The 19,319-nt window shown below is 44.4% G+C and overlaps 1 protein-coding gene across 3 annotated transcripts in view; it reads left to right on the top strand.

The window, feature by feature from the left end:
* The window catches only part of ATRNL1 (attractin like 1), a 489,225-nt gene that overhangs the window by 211,551 nt on the left and 258,355 nt on the right, over positions 1–19,319 (top strand). For all 3 annotated transcript variants that reach the window (XM_075215604.1, XM_075215603.1, XM_075215602.1), the window contains one exon: positions 16,300–16,352. In XM_075215604.1, the coding sequence (XP_075071705.1) occupies positions 16,300–16,352 (53 nt within the window). The remainder of the gene's footprint in view (positions 1–16,299; positions 16,353–19,319) is intronic.

The following is a 19,319-nucleotide window of genomic DNA, read 5'->3' as shown; positions in this document are numbered from 1 at the left end:
GGACAGGTAACACCCTCGTACAGGACAGGTAACACCCTCGTACAGGACAGGTAACACCCTCGTACAGGACAGCTAACACCCTCGTACAGGACAGGTAACACCCTCGTACAGGACAGGTACACCCTCCTACAGGACAGGTACACCTGAAGTACAGGACAGCTAACACCCTCGTACAGGACAGGTAACACCCTCCTACAGGACAGCTAACACCCTCGTACAGGACAGGTAACACCCTCCTACAGGACAGCTAACACCCTCCTACAGGACAGCTAACACCCTCGTACAGGACAGGTAACACCCTCGTACAGGACAGCTAACACCCTCGTACAGGACAGGTAACACCCTCCTACAGGACAGCTAACACCCTCGTACAGGACAGCTAACACCCTCCTACAGGACAGCTAACACCCTCGTACAGGACAGGTAACACCCTCGTACAGGACAGCTAACACCCTCGTACAGGACAGGTAACACCCTCGTACAGGACAGGTACACCCTCCTACAGGACAGCTAACACCCTCGTACAGGACAGGTAACACCCTCGTACAGGACAGGTAACACCCTCGTACAGGACAGGTACACCTGAAGTACAGGACAGCTAACACCCTCCTACAGGACAGCTAACACCCTCGTACAGGACAGGTAACACCCTCGTACAGGACAGGTACACCCTCCTACAGGACAGCTAACACCCTCGTACAGGACAGGTAACACCCTCGTACAGGACAGCTAACACCCTCCTACAGGACAGGTAACACCCTCCTACAGGACAGCTAACACCCTCGTACAGGACAGCTAACACCCTCCTACAGGACAGCTAACACCCTCCTACAGGACAGCTAACACCCTCGTACAGGACAGCTAACACCCTCCTACAGGACAGCTAACACCCTCCTACAGGACAGCTAACACCCTCCTACAGGACAGCTAACACCCTCGTACAGGACAGGTAACACCCTCGTACAGGACAGGTAACACCCTCGTACAGGACAGGTAACACCCTCGTACAGGACAGCTAACACCCTCGTACAGGACAGGTAACACCCTCGTACAGGACAGGTACACCTGAAGTACAGGACAGCTAACACCCTCGTACAGGACAGCTAACACCCTCGTACAGGACAGGTACACCTGAAGTACAGGACAGCTAACACCCTCGTACAGGACAGCTAACACCCTCGTACAGGACAGGTACACCTGAAGTACAGGACAGGTAACACCCTCGTACAGGACAGCTAACACCCTCGTACAGGACAGGTAACACCCTCGTACAGGACAGGTACACCTGAAGTACAGGACAGCTAACACCCTCGTACAGGACAGCTAACACCCTCGTACAGGACAGGTACACCTGAAGTACAGCTGAGCCTTATAGTAGGAGCTAATTATTACAGTCAGAAATATATGTGTAGAAGATTGAGGAAGGTGTTAGAACTAGATGTTTGTAATAAGTCCATCTGTCGTGGAGGTTTTTTCCCGTGTTCCTACCAGACTTCCCTTCTGTAAGCTGCATAGGATTGTCACATCAGCACATATCCGATCTCCTCACAGAGTATATGGAAATGTGGCACAGGGCCTATGTATACTGTATAAACACGCATTTTAGATTCTGATCTTTATGGCGTTGCTCCTTGGCCATGATTAGAAATAACAGTGAACGAGAAGTGGAGCTGGGCCCGGGAAGGGTACAGATGGGCTCGGGTCCTGGGAATAGGTTGAGGGGAAGGGGCTTTGTTTGAATTAAACAGTACAGCCACCAATATCAAAGACTGAATCAAATTCTCAGCATTTGTGAAAACTTGTCCACAGGTAACAACCAACTAGTGAAGTCCTGGCCCTCTTATTGTAGTACCATTCATAGGATGTAAGTAACGATTGGTTACTATGGGTTGTTGAATAGCTCCGCAGCTTCCTGTGCACCGTTTTTCATAAATGTCCAGTAATTATTCAGCACAGCTACTTTAGTGGGTTCTAAGTACTTATATCCAACATGTAGACATTGGTAGGACAGCTATACAGTCTATTAGAATTGTACTAATTTACTTAACCGAAAAAACAGTGGACTTTTGTTTTCAAAGTAACATTGTTTAGTGAATAAAACCCTTAGTTCAATCCTGTATAAAAAGACCCTGGACTTTAGCATGTTTAATAGTCCCGTGCTGCTTGTATTCCACGTTTGATTTAATCTCAGAGCCCATGTGGTTGTCAGTCTCTCACTGCCTGGAAAGATCTCGTTACAGTATTGTGACTGCCGATGAAACAGTCGTCTGTGTGAGACTGAAAGTGCAACGAGGGTGGTAGAGACTTACTCTCCTGTCCCCAGTAGGTTTAAATTAAACCTCACGCGTTTCGGTGGGGTAACAAGCTCTCAGCAAAAGCAAGTGGTATAATAGAACTCTCTCGCTGCACCCCTGTGTGGTACGATGTATAATTAATATGATTAAATGACTTGTAACAATCTTTCTGGCCAGAGAACACCACAGCGTGAAACGTGTGGGTGGAAATATAACTGAAATGCCAGAATGATTCTATTTAACTTTAACCAGAATAGAAGAACTTCCCCCTTGGCCAAATGCTGAAGATTTAATCGGGAGGTGAAATCACAGCAATTAGTAATTCAGCGCTTTGTATGACGAGCTGCTGGAGGTGTTGTCTTTTCAGAAGGTCACATTACGCATGAAATCACAGCACCTTGGAGACCCCAACGCACACAGATCACTGCGGAGGGTCCTGAGGGTGTGTGGACCCCTGTTTTAATTTGTGTCGGTGCAGGAAGCACATGAAATTATCTTTATTCTGCTGAACGTGCACAAAAGAGCACATTCTAATAACCTTCTGTGTGATTACCGCCGCTTCGGGTGCGGATCTCAGGTGAGTCACCTGAGCCACGAAAGTTGTGGGGTGGCGGCGATTGGCAGATTTATAATGTCTGGACAGAGTTAGAGTTGGGAGGGGGGCGTGTCCTAGATTAATTAATCTCAGTGTTACAATGAAGCTGCCCCGTATCTGTGAGTTACATGCAGAAGCAGCTCGGATTTCACTGCATGCAAAAACAAAATAACTGCAGTGTCACCCCCGGCTCCAAATTTGCACCTTTATTTTTTTTTACTTTGCTTTTAACTGTAAATGAGGACGATTCATACGGTATCAGAATGTGTCCTGTAGGTGAATTGTAGTCATATTCCCAGTAATGGACACTTACTGGAAACATTTCATCAACAAATCAAAAGTAACATCGTTTTCGAATTCGCCTGGGGACGTCTTTTTACCGCTAATCAGCAGCTCTCAGGATGGAGAGAACAGATGAAAATTAGTTAAACTAAATCTTACAAAAAAGTATTTTTAAAATTTTTAAAGGTTTCAAAATATTTTTTCTCATCAGTTTTTTTAACTTGATTTTTGTTCTCAAATGGAACGTAAAGCACAAATCTGCACTGTCACTATCACAATGTCTATTTCTGCAGTGGGTGGGCGAAGCATTGATCAATAGGACTCTACCTCTTCATTAACAACACGCTTCTAATGTGAAACATCTTCCCTTAAATTCCCTTTAGAGTCTGGGTGCAGTGATCACAGCTGTCAATCACTGCTCAATGCTCTCTCGATGCAGAGAGACTAAGGGGCACATTTATCAATATTCACATAAAGTGAAAAGTAGTTTTCAATCCTTATCGCAATGATAAGGATTGAACTACTTCTCACATTTATGTACAGCCGTGCACAGAAACAGCAGTTCCGAAAAACTGCTGTTTCAGTGATAAAAAAAATCATACTTACCCCCCTCTTCGGAAGCGCTGTCTTCGGGTCTTCTCTTCACTCTTCAATTGCGCATGTCCAGTTCCAAGAACTGGACATGCGCACACAGATCCCCTCTCTGTCTCTGCAACGATAGTTGCAGAGAGAGAGCGCTGAGTGACAGGGAGGGATCATGTGATCCCTCCACACATGCGCTGTCCAGCTCTGCTCATCGGAGCAGAGCTGACAGCATTATATTTCCTCAATTCGGATAATGTACGCCAGCCTCAGCTGGTACATTAACATGACAAGTTCCCGAAAAAAATGTTTTTTCGGGACTTGTTAGATTGCGGCCAGGAGCAGTCACCATTCTGTTGAATGGTGACTCCTCCCAAAAACGAAGAGGAGTGCAAAGCAGCAGATATCCATGATATCTGCTGCGATGCCCCCTTAATAAATTTGCGGAGGACACTGTGGGACCTAAATGACCCGTTAAAAGCACTATCGTGCTTTATTAAATATGCCCCTAACATCCAAGTCAGCTTATATTGTGACATTTAGGAACTCCATCACCACCGTTCTCTGTATAACAAACTAAATTATTACATTCAATGCACAGGTAAGAGGTGATCGAACGTGCGGAAAAGTTTTGAGCAAATTGTGTTTTGCTGCAGAACAACTGGAAAAGTTCCGGTACTTCAGTTTTGAAGTTCTGCTAATGTGTAACAATATTCTGCAGACCTCCATCCAGCATTTGGTGGGATTCATGGATAGAGCTGGTTCATTCTGCTGTGTGATGTCATTGGGGGGAGACTGGGAAACATTTAAGAATAAATGATGGGTCCAAATATGAAATAAGTAGAAACACTTTGCTCATCTTTACTGCAGACATTTAATGTGAGCGGAGTCGCGCTGGGTTACAGGCTTGTCTGAGTCCTACTACATAAATCTCTGTAATTTCACACAATGTCGCAGGTTTAATAGGAAAATATAGAATAAAAGGTATGGTGGGCATCAGACAGATGATATTGGTCTCGGCTGACAAGATGCTGGTAATTACTCCCCACTAACGACTATTGACCTCCGGATTCCATTTGTTGCAGTGTCATAACGCTCTAAAATGTAACGTATAAGATCCGTCCATCATGTTATCCTCAGGAAAATCTCTCGTTCCGCAGATTAGTTGTATTTTGCCTTGTAGGGGAATATTTAATCTCGCGGGGTTGCTAAGCGAAGGCTGATAAATTGTCTTTAAGAACCGAGATGGGGGAGATCCGAGGCCCCAATTCACTGTGCAATTATACTATTTATTTATAATAATGAGTCGAGGGGGTAACTTACGCGGCTGATTAAATTATTTTTTTTTATAATTTATCTTCTCAGCAATTACATAGAAAACAGAATAAAACAGGCGCATTCTCCAATTAGGAATCAAAGATAAGTTTCTTTATAAGACACCTACGTGTCTGACGATGAAAACGGAGCGTCGTCCCATCCATAAGGTGCATATATACAGGCTCTTTCTGCGACGTTGTGAAGGCCGCATCTCGCCAAAGTAGAATTGTCACTTCACATTCCTCCCTGTTACCACACATCTCCCCCCCCTTCACTGTTACAATGCTTCCTCTATTTCTCCCAAAACTCTGCTTCCCGCAGCTTGATTTATGTCCTGTATAACTGCTGACTATAAGTCAGAACTTTGTATGTTATTATACAACACTATGGCGTCAGTTGTTACACTCAAATGTGTCTCCAATGCTGAAGCAGGAGCTGTGTACGTAGGGGATCACTGCATTTTGGTCTCCAGAAAAATGGCTGCCGTTTTTATAACTGAGCAATAGAGACACATTGATTCACCTGAAACTGATGTTCTGGCAAAACTTTATGTAGGAACTTCCCCTCAGCAGAAAGATCAAAGCAGGAGTTCTACTATTTCTTAATTTCCCCCATGGTGCCATGGCCACACCCCCATCGAGCAGTGACCACGCCCCAATCGCACCCGGGACACACCCACTTTCCCAGTGCCGCTGCCGCTTATTGTAAAATACAAAGACGTATTAATAGCTATCATGGGCAGCACGGTGGCCTAGTGGTTAGCACTTCTGCCTTACAGCACTGGGGTCATGAGTTTGATTCCCGACCATGGCCTTATCTGTGTGGAGTTTATATGTTCTCCCTGTGTTTACGTTGGTTTCCTCCGGGTGCTCCGGTTTCCTCTCACACTACTGCTAGGTTAATTGGCCGCTATCAAAATTGACCCTAGTCTGTCCGTCTCCCTTTCTGTCTCTGTGTGTGAGTGTGTGTCTATATTAGGGAATTTAGACTGTAAGCTCCAATGGGGCAGGGACTGATGTGAATGAGTTCTCTGTACAGCGCTGCGGAATTAGTGGCGCTATATAAATAAATGATGATGATGATCATGCAATATGCCTTGGTGTGTAATTTAAATACTGTTTGAAAGCATCTAATATTAGGGCTAAAGTTAATTTAAATTTTTTAAAATAACGAAGGCATCAGAGGGAACGCCACGCGCGATGACGCTGTTACATTTACCATACCGCCTCTCCGAATGCGCTTCCATTGTGAAACACACCTAGATGGCTTTAGAGGAGCCCATCGAAAAACGCTTTGGCCGAGGTCTGATCACCGCTTGTTACTGTTTTAAATATACACCCATAATACCCTGGCATACTATTCCTAGTGACATCGTATATTATATTACTACTTTGGAAGCAGCTTCTGATACTCTCCTCTATAGTTGTGTCACGCTGCATCATTATATTCACATGAGGAAAATGAATGTTGACTTTGCTGCAGAAAATGCTTTAATTAGCACTAAATATACAATCAGCCGAGAGCCAACCCGTGCGATCAATAGACAGCGGCATTTTCCTGTCCAGAGTTTTATGAGGACACAATGTTTTAATGATTGTCACTTTGCCAAATGTGTGACATGAACTAATTTAGTAAAAAAAAAAATAATTAAAAAAGAGAAGAAGAATCTCTGGAGGAAAATTGCGTCACTGATATTACTGTGATGAATCTCTGCAAGAAATAGGGCAGGTATTGTGAGGAGAAGAAAATACAGAAAATGTTCTATATTATAGTGGAGTCAAACAAGATTATAAGTTGTAAGTTGGCTAATGTCAAGTAGAGGCATTTTCTGGATCCTCCCGGCGACTGCCCGTGGGGCAGGAGGTAGTTTTGTAAGTGGGGCAATATGGGGATAGTTTTCTAATTTGTGTTTTTGTGGATTTTGTGGAAGCAATATTCAGCCTATCCCTTCACTTGGAACCAGTGACATCACCGAGACTCTGAATATTGGTCCAGTCACAAAATGGCTGCCTCCTCTATACCTCAGTATGGTCACTGATGCCGAGAGAGTTGAATGGCTGTGTTCTCCGGAAAAATTCCCTTATGAATCACCGTGGTAAATTACAGAATTAGCCTGAAACGACACAGCAGGACACTGACTGCAACGTTTTTCGCAGGGCGTGGTTCAGCACACAATATGGCTGCCTCCGCTATGTGTAAGTGACAGGGTCACTGCACAAAAATGAGCTTATTTGTTGTATCCAAAGCAACGAAAATAAAGGAATCTACCTTGACATCTTTATGCAAATAACCCCACAAGGGCTGATGCAACTGCCCCACCGTCCCCCCTACCCCCCAGGGCAGCGTAGCCCAGCGCCACATCCCGTGCCCATTACTAACATGGAGTAGCAGAACCTGGCAGCTTCATCAGTGGCTGGTGCATGGTGAGGGGTGCTGCCATGGACAGACAGACGCTATACAGTTTTGTATACGCCCCATACACCCTTTTCGCTAAGTGGTAACGCCGGCCGCGCTGATATAATTACACGTGACAGTAAAACAGTGTAACGCTGTCGGCGCAAGTTACTGGCCAGACCATTGAGGGAAAGCACTGTGCTGTCCGCTGCATGGAGACCATCGCCGGGAGACCCACTTCTAGGACTGGACTCGGGTGTCCTAATGGGCAGAGGGTGTTTGTCATGTGATAGTGAATTGACCTCTAATTACAGAGTCTTGTTAGTTAGTGGATTCCCTCTCGGCAGGGGAGGGCTGGCAGCGTTTAGCCCTGGGGGGGAGGGGGGGATGTGGGGGGGCAGGCAGCGTTTAGCCCCGGGGGGAGGGGGGGATGTGGGGGGGCAGGCAGCGTTTAGCCCTGGGGGGGAGGGGGGGATGTGGGGGGGAGGGGGCAGACTCGGCTCAGCAGCTTATTAGGAACATTTTATATGAAAAAAAAGCAGGTAGCCCAGTGACTTAAGGTAGCCCACATGGGACCAGCCCGGAGGGCAGATCATCCCTGCCCCGGCCCCTCGGTTATTATAATCAAATTTCCAGCATAGATCTCTCAGCGTAATAGATGGTGAGAGATCGGTCTCCCGGGTGATGTCACTCCATCAGTCTCTAACACTACGGCTGACATTGATTTACTGTGCGGGAAGCTGGTAATGGGCTTCCAGGAAGATGCTGTACGGAGACGTAAGAGAACGGCGGGTCAGTCACACAGATCCCCGATACATGATTATTATGGATTATGGAAGAAAGGGCTAAGACATAATACAACCCACTTCTGTTACTTATTAAAGTGTTCAATGTGCGTTCTCCAAGCTTATTAGATGCGTTTGATAGTCCAAAATATATCATAAGACAACAACCTGTGCACACACTTTTCTTTCTATTGCAATTCTACATTCCCTGCAGTAATTAGACGTGTTATTATAGAATATAATGGAGTTTTGCGGGAAGGCTCATTTTAGCACATCGTACGAAACACTGCAGGAAACACGTCAGTGAACGGACTTTTAGCGCTCCGGTAATACACAGTAAGAGGTCTTACCCTTAATCTAGCGGGTTAACCTGATCCGCACGGTTTTGGTAGCAATAGTAAAAGTCATTACTTATTGTATATGTCCAGTAAAACACTGATTAGATCTGTGCGTAATTATCCCTCTACACTTTATTTAGCGTTATTTTATAGCGCTCCGTGTGTTCGGATCCTATAGCACGTTAAGCTGTATTTGGGGGATTGGCAAAGTGAGTTGATTTCTTTTTTTGTTAGACATAAGATAATGCTCCACAAACGAATGTTATACATTTCATGTTGGGTGTTTTCTGTGCGACACAATCACACAATGATAACACAACGGCCTGTATGTCTCTTAGTTATAGGAATTATTTGCTGGAGACGCTGTTCGTGTTATGGTCGGATTCCAGTGATTTCCAATTGCGGAGTGTTTTTATATACAGAAATTGTCCTTTGTCGTGTTTGGGGATCTGTGTGTTCGATACACCGTAAACCAACACATAAAACTGAACTGTAGATGGAGACGAGCCCTACATTCACATCCTTCATCCTAAGGCAGAGTTATCAAAGTATTCCAAATTCAAAACAAACCGGCATGAAATCTAGGCCACCGTGGAAGGCTGACATCTCGCACAGCGCTGCAGGATAACGCAACCTCTAAGCAATGCGGCGAGGTGAAGCCAGGAGCAGGGATTAGGTAGAAATAGATGTAGATGACATATTTACACGTTAGTCTTGTGTAGAACAAGGATTGTGTAAGCGAGATGAGGTGCTTTGTGCATGATGGGGGAAACCAACTGTACAGTATTAACATGTTTTATCTCACATGAGAGAGATTAGATTTGCAATAATAATAATAATAATAATAATAATAATAATAATAATATAGGTTGTACAGTGTTTCCTTCAACCTTTCTTAATGCTCTGAATGGACCAGGGTAGTCTAGGCAGCGCACAGCTCCACTACATTGTTTAGCTAGTTGATTGGTTCTTATTATCCACTCTCCCTTCTGATTGTCCCACCATTCTCCCACTTTAGTATAATCTATGGGGAGAAGACCAGGGCTCGTTATAAAGTCAGTGTTGTGCAAGGCCTGATTATTTACTAGGCTTACCAGGCTTCAGCCTAGGTTGCAAGTTTTTTTCGGGGGGGGGGGGGGGGGGAGCATGCAACATTTTTGGGGGTGCAAAATTGTGACCGGGAGAGGTGTACATTGAAATTCATGTTAAAATAAGAGAACAGTTGTTCTTCAGAGTAAAAAGAAAACATGAAAGAAATATGTAGTAAGGGTTTAATCTTGACGTATTCCCATGATACAGACTGAAGACAAGGAGCAGGTGGAACAGACCCCTCCCCCTTTATACCTTCACCCTCAGTAGCGCTCGGTCACGGTTCTGTTCTGCTATACAGTCCTGATTTTAATGAAAACTAAATGAATGACAAAGATTTCCGTTACCTACAGCGTATTAACCTGGCGTGTAAGAGGGGGGCGATACGAGTGTATTATGCTGGGGCGGCCGGAACCGTTAGTCAGGTGTTGTGACTGATCCTTGATGATAAATTCTAGTGCTGTACTTCTCACATGGGAAACACATCTATTCATGTTTGGTCTATTGCAATGTTTGGTTTACTAGTTGCCTGTTCTATCCATATAACGTAATGTTCCTGTAATCTGAAGACTGTAAAACTTGTTGGAAGCAGAGCACACGGGGCTCAGGGAACGATGTCGGGGATCCTCTGTTTTGGAGGATATTACGAGCGGATCTGTAGCAGAATGGAGGCGGAGGACGTAATGAAAATGTTAAGAACTGCCTGAGCGCTGTAAAACACATTACAAGCCAGGCAAATATTTTTTTTAGTGAAATCGGATTTGTGTTTGAGAGGAATGAAGCTAATTAGCGCTTAGCACGGCTCGCACACTAAAACTTATCAGCATAAAAATGTCACACTCTCGCAGTTTGCAGTGGTGCGAATATTAACATTTTATTTAAGAGAGTGTAACGCTTCCTAAGCAGGTGTGTTTTTAATGTTCTCCGTAATAAAAAATCTCTTTATAGAAGTGGCAAATTTATTCCATCCTCTTCTCCGTTTCTGGGCATTTAATTACCCAGGGAGATGCCATCGAGTGCTCGTTTATGGGTTCTCAAGACGAATTCCCTGTAAAATAGAAGAGCGAGCATTGTGTGTGTTTGTAGCAGCGAACCCTCCTCCTGATTACCTGGATGATTGAGAGCACTTATGGGACCCCGATTCAGTCTACTTAACTCATGAAGCGCAGTGTTTGACGGAGCGCACTCCAGGATGGACAGAGACGGACTAATTCTTTGCTACGTTTGTGGATTTCTCAGGCTCTATAACCCTCCAGTCAGGAGATAAAACCACTTAATGGTACCTGTCCTAACCTGATTACCAGACACTATACATCCAGATCCAGTTTAAATAACTGATGCAGAACAATCACGTTACTTCATTCAGTAAAGTTACTCACTTATATCTGTATCGAGGGTAAAAATAAGTCCGATGACTTCAGCCTTTACTGTAGACGGGAAGAGGGGGGGGGGGGAGTTGCACCCACCAAAATTCCCAGTGAGGTCGCTGCCAATATAACCTCACGGGGGATTCTTTCCATATCCAAAGTGGCAATTTAATTACTTCCCTGGAGCAAACACCCTAGTTATTATATTTAATAACTACAATAATGGCTTCCAATCTATTTTTAAGTAGCATGTAGGCCCCGTGTGTAACTTCCACCCCTTTTCCTGGCTAAAAGGATAATTTTATTGCAAAGCTAAAAATTCCCTTGTGGCCGCAGCTTAGAGACAAATTTTCACTAAGGCCGAACTCACAGAATATCTGGGGTTCTGGATATGAAATCTTATACCTTTTATATTATTATTATTATTATTCTTACTGTTATCATTACTGTATATTTGGCGCGGCACAAGTTCGAAGCACCGTATAATAAGAGGTCGGTGGACAAAACATTACCAAGATTACAGAGCAAGGGAATGGATGTACTGGAAGCTGAAACAGGAAAAGCAGCGTAAAGCTGGAGCATAAGAGAAGAGTACAGAACGTAATGTGCAACAGAGGAGAAGCAGCAGGAGGGTCTGCTCAAGACAAGGACACAAAGGTGGATTAGATGGGAGCAAGCAAGAATACAAGAGGCGGGAGGCCTTGCTTGTGTGAGCTTACAATCTAAAGGGGAGGAGCTAACACAAGAGAGGGCAACATGGACTGAGGGTGTAGGAAGGGAGGGCCAGTGGGGAGGGCTGGTAGCAGGCATTAGGAGGAGGTCTGGTAGGTTTTGAATAACGGGAATTTTTAAGGAGCGTCTGAAACATTGGAGGATGTTGTGCTTGGATGTGGACGTAGGTGTGGAGCAGCACGGTGGAAGTCTTGGATGTGGGGGATGGGAGGTGGAAGCAGTATGGCGAAGGATTAAGTCTTGATGCGGCGTTGAGGATGGATTGTAGTCAGGGGAAGGGGAAGAGAGGGAGGCCAGACAGGACGAGGGTGCAGTAGTCGAAGTGAGAGATAGAGAGTGGATGAGGATTTTGTGGCATTAAGGGTGAGGAAGGGTCTAGTCCTGGCGATGTTCCATTGGTGGAAGTGGCAGGTTTGGGTCAGGGACTGGATGTAGGGAGTGAAGGTGAGGGAGGAGTAGGATATGACACCCAGGCCGTGGACATGGGGAACTAAGGAGACCGTAGTTGTACAGGTCTGGAGACTGGATTGGAGTACAGGCCACTAAAGGTTAGTTAATCTAAGAATGGTCAACAGCAGCCAGATCCAGTACACAGAGAAGCAAATAATACAATGAATATATATGCAAATAGTATATGCAAAAGAAAAAAAAAAAAAGGCAGAGGCGTCATTGAGGACAATCTGAGGACGGTACACGAATAGTGGATAACTGGAGGCAGGATGCAGCAACAACAACAGGAACTAAATTACTGACAGGAGCACAATAATCTGGCGGAAGGCCGGAACAGGCAAGGCTTATATAGGAAGTCAGGGGGTGGAGCTAGAACATGGAGAACAGTAGACTGATCTGGAACACAGAGTAAAGACGGAGCTGTCCAATGGCCAGAATAGCTCAGTCAGCAGTGCAGCAATCCTCTCCAGAGCTGACAGTAGTGTTCTGGATGTTGATAGAGAGGTGGGGACGTGTCAGGACTTGGGGAGAGCGAAGACAATGAGGTCATTTTTGGACATGTTAAGTTTGAGTAAGTAATTGGACATCCACTAGGATATGGCAGAGAGACAGGTGGACACACAAGAGAGGAGGGAAGGGGATAGGCCAGGGGAGGAGAGGTCGATTTGAATGTTGATGGCATAGAGTTTGTACTTTAGACCACGGGAACTGATAAGTTAGCCAAGGGAGGAGATATACAGTGAGAATGTAACAGGGAAGCGGAAAGGGAGGGAGGGAGGGAGGAGAAGCCTGTGGCGGTAACAGAGAAGGAACATTGGAAAGGTAGGAAGTGAAGCAGGAGACGAGAGTGTCTCACAGGCCAATTGAGTGAAGGGTGCACAGTGTCAAATGGACCACAGAGATCTAGGAGAGTGAGCAAGGAGAAGTGACTGTTGTACTTGGCAGAGAGAAGATCATTGGTGACTGTAGTTAGAACAGTCTGTGGAGTGGAGGGCACAGAAGCCAGATTGGGGTGGGTCAAGGAGGGACAGGAAGCTGCTTGAGTAATTCGGAGACAAACGGAGGAGGGGGGGGGCACATAGTGGGTTGGCTGGAGGGTGCTGACAGGACATTTACTGTTGAATAGTGTCAATTTCAGGGTGATGTGGGTGACAAAGTGTTGGGCGGTATGTGCGGAGGGAGGAGGAGGAGGAGAGGGAGGGCAGCTGAGGGAATGGAACGTAGACCTGTATATAGGCACATAATGAGGCAGGAGGATCTGCATTAAAACTGTAAGATATTATGTAATGACAATATAAGTTGTGTACAGTTATGTACTGTACAGGGTCCAGCAAGGGTTAACCATACTCGTACTGTCTGTATTTCAGAATGGAGATACAACAGGAAGCAGAGTGAGTTTATTACACGGGAGCTGCCATTGCTGTAAAAGATAACGCAGAAGCTGACACTATATATTCTGCGTGCAGAGACACAGCCGCCCAAGTATCTAATCTCTCCGCGAGCAGCCGTCCAGCGCGCGTATTTCTTCCTTCCCCAAAGTATACCTTTGCTGCATTGTTTCCACATATTTCTCGCCAATAAAGGCCAGCTCATATTTTGGAAAGATTGATACAGTGTAATATTTACGAGACACCTTTATCTGGACGCTGCAGGGATACTGCGCCCGTCTCTCTGAGCTGCCGTATTGTGCTGATATTTCGCCATCCACGGCCTGATTGTGAGAGGCAATTACAGAGGCCTTAAATTATCAATCTCAACTTTCAAAATGTATTTGCATGTAGAACTTTGTTTTAGTATTGGCTGCACGGCTGTGATTTATGCTGTGATTTCCTCTTCTATAGTGTTGACCTATAATTGTGTCTATTGCCCTATGATATGTATGGGTGGTTTGTTAGGTGTAGGCTGCATTATATTTTGGAAATACATACTTGAAGGTCAGGTGCTAATATTGTAAAATCAGCCATACAAAATTCATACTACGGAGGTGTCTTGAAGGTCTGTGGGCCTCATTCATTGGGGCTTATATCTGCTGATATGACCGTAGAGGAATCACTCTGCGCAGAACAGACAGATACGGCAGAGAAACAGAGAGACACGGGCGAATGTTCGTGTGATAGTGAACGTAAGGAGCACTTATTAAAGTGTGCGTTAAGTGGGCGGGGAAAGGGGCATTTTGTCATAGTCAATTTACAAAGGGGCGTTCCAAGCTCGTGCGCACGCTGCCACGGCCGTATCAAGCTGTACGACAGTGATTGTTACTTAATTTTCTGCCGTCTCTCTTGCACCAGCTCTGGGGTTAGTCTAAGTCCCGATCAGTAATGATGACAGTCTTGTATACATCCTGTAACATGATTTGAGCAAATGCAAAATGTATTTGTATGTTCAGTAGACATTAGCAACATTCTAATAAATGTATTTCATGGAAAAAACATTTTAAAAAAAATAAAAATAATAATATTCCCCCCCTCCCTCCTCACATCAATGCCATTATTATTACCAGGTGACATTATTTCTATAATCTTTTTATTTTCCTTTGAGAATTTATAATGAACGTTGGATTGGATGTAGGTGCAGCGGTTGGTGTAGTAGAGCACAGTAGACCTACATCTGAATTCAACAGCGCCCGTATCGTCAGATCCGTTCCTTGAGTCTGGAACTCATGGATATCTGCGTAAAGTACGGAGCGAATGTGTGTCCTAATGAGTCAGGCCCTGGGTCTCATACAGAAATACCACAGAGTATTAGGATATATCCACTCCAACCGAAATACAGCAGAGGTCATTTTCTGGGCTAAAACTATTATCCATAAAGTGTCTTAGTGACGCCAAATGATTTTTGGGCTGCGTTCTAATTGGTTCAGATTTCAGATTGGCTCCACTGTGTATAGGCGAAGGCTTCAACCTCACCCTCCATTATGCTTTGTACAGATCCCCTGTACAAAGAAAGGGACAATATAAGAGTATTTTCTATATATTCCTCAGTTCCAGAAAGCAGAGTGAGAGACAGAGAGTGCAACACTCAGAGGTATTAGCGGATAGGGGAACGTAGATAGATGGGGGGGTCATCACTAGTAATGTTGGCAGTGATAGATGGGCCCTCTCCCCGCACAGTTATATCACTGCAATAAAGAACAGGCTGCTTAAGGCTCTTTCTAATTGTCCTTGGAAATGAGGGGAAGTCTGGAGCGGAGCCAGGTACAGGCTGATAAATCACAGCTAACTAAACTTGTATGTTGTAGCTTCTCCCTCTGCCTGCTGGGAAGTTGGGTCATGGTTACACATGTGATATAGATCATTTCCTGGCTCTCGGCTTCTCTGACTCTGTCATTTGTCATCTTGTTGTGAGAGGATATTTTATATGGAATAAATTTATTCGTTGGCCGACCTGCCGGTTATGTGTATTCAATCAGCAGTCCCCGCCCACTTGTGTCACATGGTTCCTCATCACCGATAACCAGACTGGTGTATGTTCAGTGTTTCCATATGTCGTATCTACGTGTCCAATGTCATCTGCAGTGTGGTTAGTCCTCTGGATTCAAATCCTTCCTTAACTCATTTTGAATATTTTATAATATAATATAATATGTTTTTGGTGATCCAGTTTCAACATGTCACAGAATTTCAGATTATTGTGACTGTCGCCCAATGTCCGCATTATTATAACGACAATTAAGGGGATACGGCGGTCAGACTCTCCTCCCGGTGACCTGGTATCTGATGAGACCAGCGAGGATGAGACACACAGAGAGCAGTATTATACCAGTATTGTATTAGGAGAATCCTGTTGCCAATATCGCCTTATTTTCCGGGGAGTAGGCCTAGTTCAGCTCAGTGATGTGCTGGTTCTGTAATGTCTGGTCCACAGTCCGTATATTAGTCACATAGGAAAATGGAAAAACCCACTTTCAAGTTCTAAGAATAATCTGGTCTGTTTTCCTGCTTAAATAAAGGTTAGAATCCAGTGCGTGCAGCAAACTGGTGGTTTATTGTGTGTAACTGGGACAACGGCAGCGGTAACGTGACACAATGTGATTTCAAGTCACTAATTCCAAACCTCTTCATTCTTTTCCTGCAGATGTGATTCAGAAAACCGATACTTGGGGAACCCGCTAAGGGGGACATGTTATTGTAAGTATAAAGACATCTCACACCGTCAATGAGTCGCGCTTGTATTGTTATAAGATCTAATTTGTATAATGTGTTACCGGTGGTAGGATGTGGCCCTGTTCTGAAGAGCTGACAGTCCAGTTATTCTCCAGTGTGGAGAATTGTGAAGTTGATTCACATGAACATTTCATATATGATCTGCTCTGTGCCGTGTGTATTATAAACTGACTATAATGGAAATGAGAGTATGTAACTGTCACTAATAAAACACCATACATACATGTTCTTCCTGTGCTCCTGTGCGCCCTTCATGTGTGTGTCTGTTCATTCGGTGAGAGACGTGGGAATTACCCCACCTGCAGCTGAGACTGGTCTGCCCTCTTAGGGCAAAGATAAAAGGTTTGGGGTATCACATCACTTTGCCCCCCTAGGGTCACTGGCACTCATAGCTTTTGAATCTATATTGTGTATTTTTCAGACTATGCTTGAAGTAAATCCCCGGGGTGCAGTGCTAGGTCCTGGGGCGGCCCGGGAAACGTCTCACATGTCGTTCCATAGACTGGAATGACTTAATGTATAATGAGGAACTTGTGTGATTGACAATGACCGGAGCTGGTAGGAAATGAAAGTCATTATATTCCCAACTACGTAGATCATCATCATCATTTATTTATATATATAGCGCCACTAATTCCGCAGCGCTGTACAGAGAACTCATTCACATCAGTCCCTGCCCCATTGGAGCTTACAGTCTAAATTCCCTAATATAGACACACACTCACAGACAGACAGAGAGACTAGGGTCAATTTTTGATAGCAGCCAATTAACCTAGCAGTATGTTTTTGGAGTGTGGGAGGAAACCGGAGCACCCGGAGGAAACCCACGCAAACACAGGGAGAACATACAAACTCCACACAGATAAGGCCATGGTCGGGAATCGAACTCATGACCCCAGTGCTGTGAGGCAGAAGTGCTAACCACTAGGCCACTGTGCTGTAGATGAACATAGATCAGTAATTCCAGGCTGAGGATCCGATATGGACTGGATCCACCACAATATACAGCCAGGTCGCTTTCACTGCCCATTATGTCCGAAATCACTGACTGGGGAGAGGGATATCTATGGAGCACGAATGTTGCTGCCGTGTGTGGGAAACAGTGTAGTAATAAGTTCAGTGTTTGGTAATATTTACGCTACGAGACCCCGGAGAGAGATTTATGTGACTACTACCATTATATATAAGTGCTGGAAGCCATAGAGACCTCTCGTCTTACAGCGCCCACTGACTGCTATCCCGGCTTAACTGGAGCCATTTACCAATATTTTATATGCAAATCTGACTAAATAAGCTACAATGTATCAATACAGGAAACAGTGCAATGTATTATCAGCTCCCAACATAGATGCATGCTGCTATCTTACCATTCAGAACATAAGAGAAGGACCATTATGCATTATAGGGGCAATTATTATTTATTGATTAAAGGGCAATATTCATTTGCAATTAAGTTATGGGGGGAAATGTTATTTTTCATTATATTAACAGGGCCATGTTGTTGTATTATTTATTGATTACAGGGCAATATGTAGTGCTGTGTGATTGCATCATAAATAATTATTGCCTCGTTAGCAATTAAATAGAATTGCCCCCTTAATACAATGAAAAAACTTGCCCTTATGAGTTGCCCTTAATAATGCTCACGCGTTGTTTTCAAACTGCTGCTTAGTAAATCCCGGTCACACATATCTGACATTACAGTGTAGAAACGGCTGATATGCGGAATTTAATAAAGGTTTTTAATCCATCTCTCAGAGATCTGCAGCCTGATGTCCAGGGAGGGGGGGGTCACAGTCACTTGCAATACCCCCCACCCTCTTCTCCGACCACAGAGCTGGCGATCAATGCGTATTATGGAGAGTGTTTGTGGCTCTGGGGTCAGGTTAAACTGTCTCACCTGCTCAGGAGCCTGAGCCTATTAAAGTTTATTAGTTGCAATTTATTGGAAATAAAATACAGTCAGGCTTTTCATATCTTCATTAGAAATCTCTGTAGCTTTGGAGATGGGAACATTTAAGCGGAGAAATCAATAGATATTAAGAAATGCAATTACCTCTGAGTATGCTTTGCCTTCTTACAGTATCAGGGTAACAGCGCAGAGAGATGGCTCGGTGTGAAGGAGCCGGCAACGTGTAAATCACAGATATAGCAAATACGTGTGGTCTTATAAATATAAAGACCAGATATGTGATATACGAGGGGCTTGGTTTTATTTACCATGGATAGCAATGGAAATAAACCTCAGACCTCAAAATAGATGAGTGATTTGTCAAGAGCTGTATTCACTCCATTGCTAGAATGTCAGTTTTGTAAGAAAATCATTCAGAAGTTGCTTAGTGCACGTTGCCATATTACATACCTCCTGAAATGTCTGTCTCTGGCAGCGGGGCAGGGGGCATCACTAGGACACGATGGGGAGTGTTGCCACGTCTGTAATGCGCTAGGCTGCCCAGCTCTTTAGAACCTTAATTTCGGGACTGTCCCACTGAAATTGTGATAGTTGGGAGGTATTACTGTGAAAGACCATCCAACAACTGTTGTCACATGGACTGACCTCCTTTACCTGCTGCACATACTTTTGAGTAAAGAGTTGCCTAAAACCTCTGATCAGATTTTATCAGTTTTCTAGTGCGGTTTACAATATATGACCTCTGATTGGTTGGTATGTGACTACCTGTAGAACAGTTCTTATAAATCCCCCCGGTAATGTCATCCTATAATATTATTAGCCAAAATACATTTATTTGTGAGTCCCGTAAGAGAACGGCTTCGCTGCCGGGCACTAGGGGGCAGTCTTGTCCTGTCCTAGGTCACATACATCATCTAATGGATATAAGACATTGTATCTGCGGTAATATCACAACCTTTATCATCCAGGGCAGATTGTTGGACCCAGCATATGAAATTCTGTTGCCAAAAGCTATATAA

The sequence above is a fragment of the Mixophyes fleayi genome, chromosome 6 (genome assembly GCF_038048845.1).
Source record: "Mixophyes fleayi isolate aMixFle1 chromosome 6, aMixFle1.hap1, whole genome shotgun sequence".
Taxonomy (NCBI): Eukaryota; Metazoa; Chordata; class Amphibia; order Anura; family Limnodynastidae; genus Mixophyes; species Mixophyes fleayi.
The sequence above is the reverse complement of the archived record's forward strand: the minus strand, read 5'-3'. Positions and strand labels throughout refer to the sequence as shown.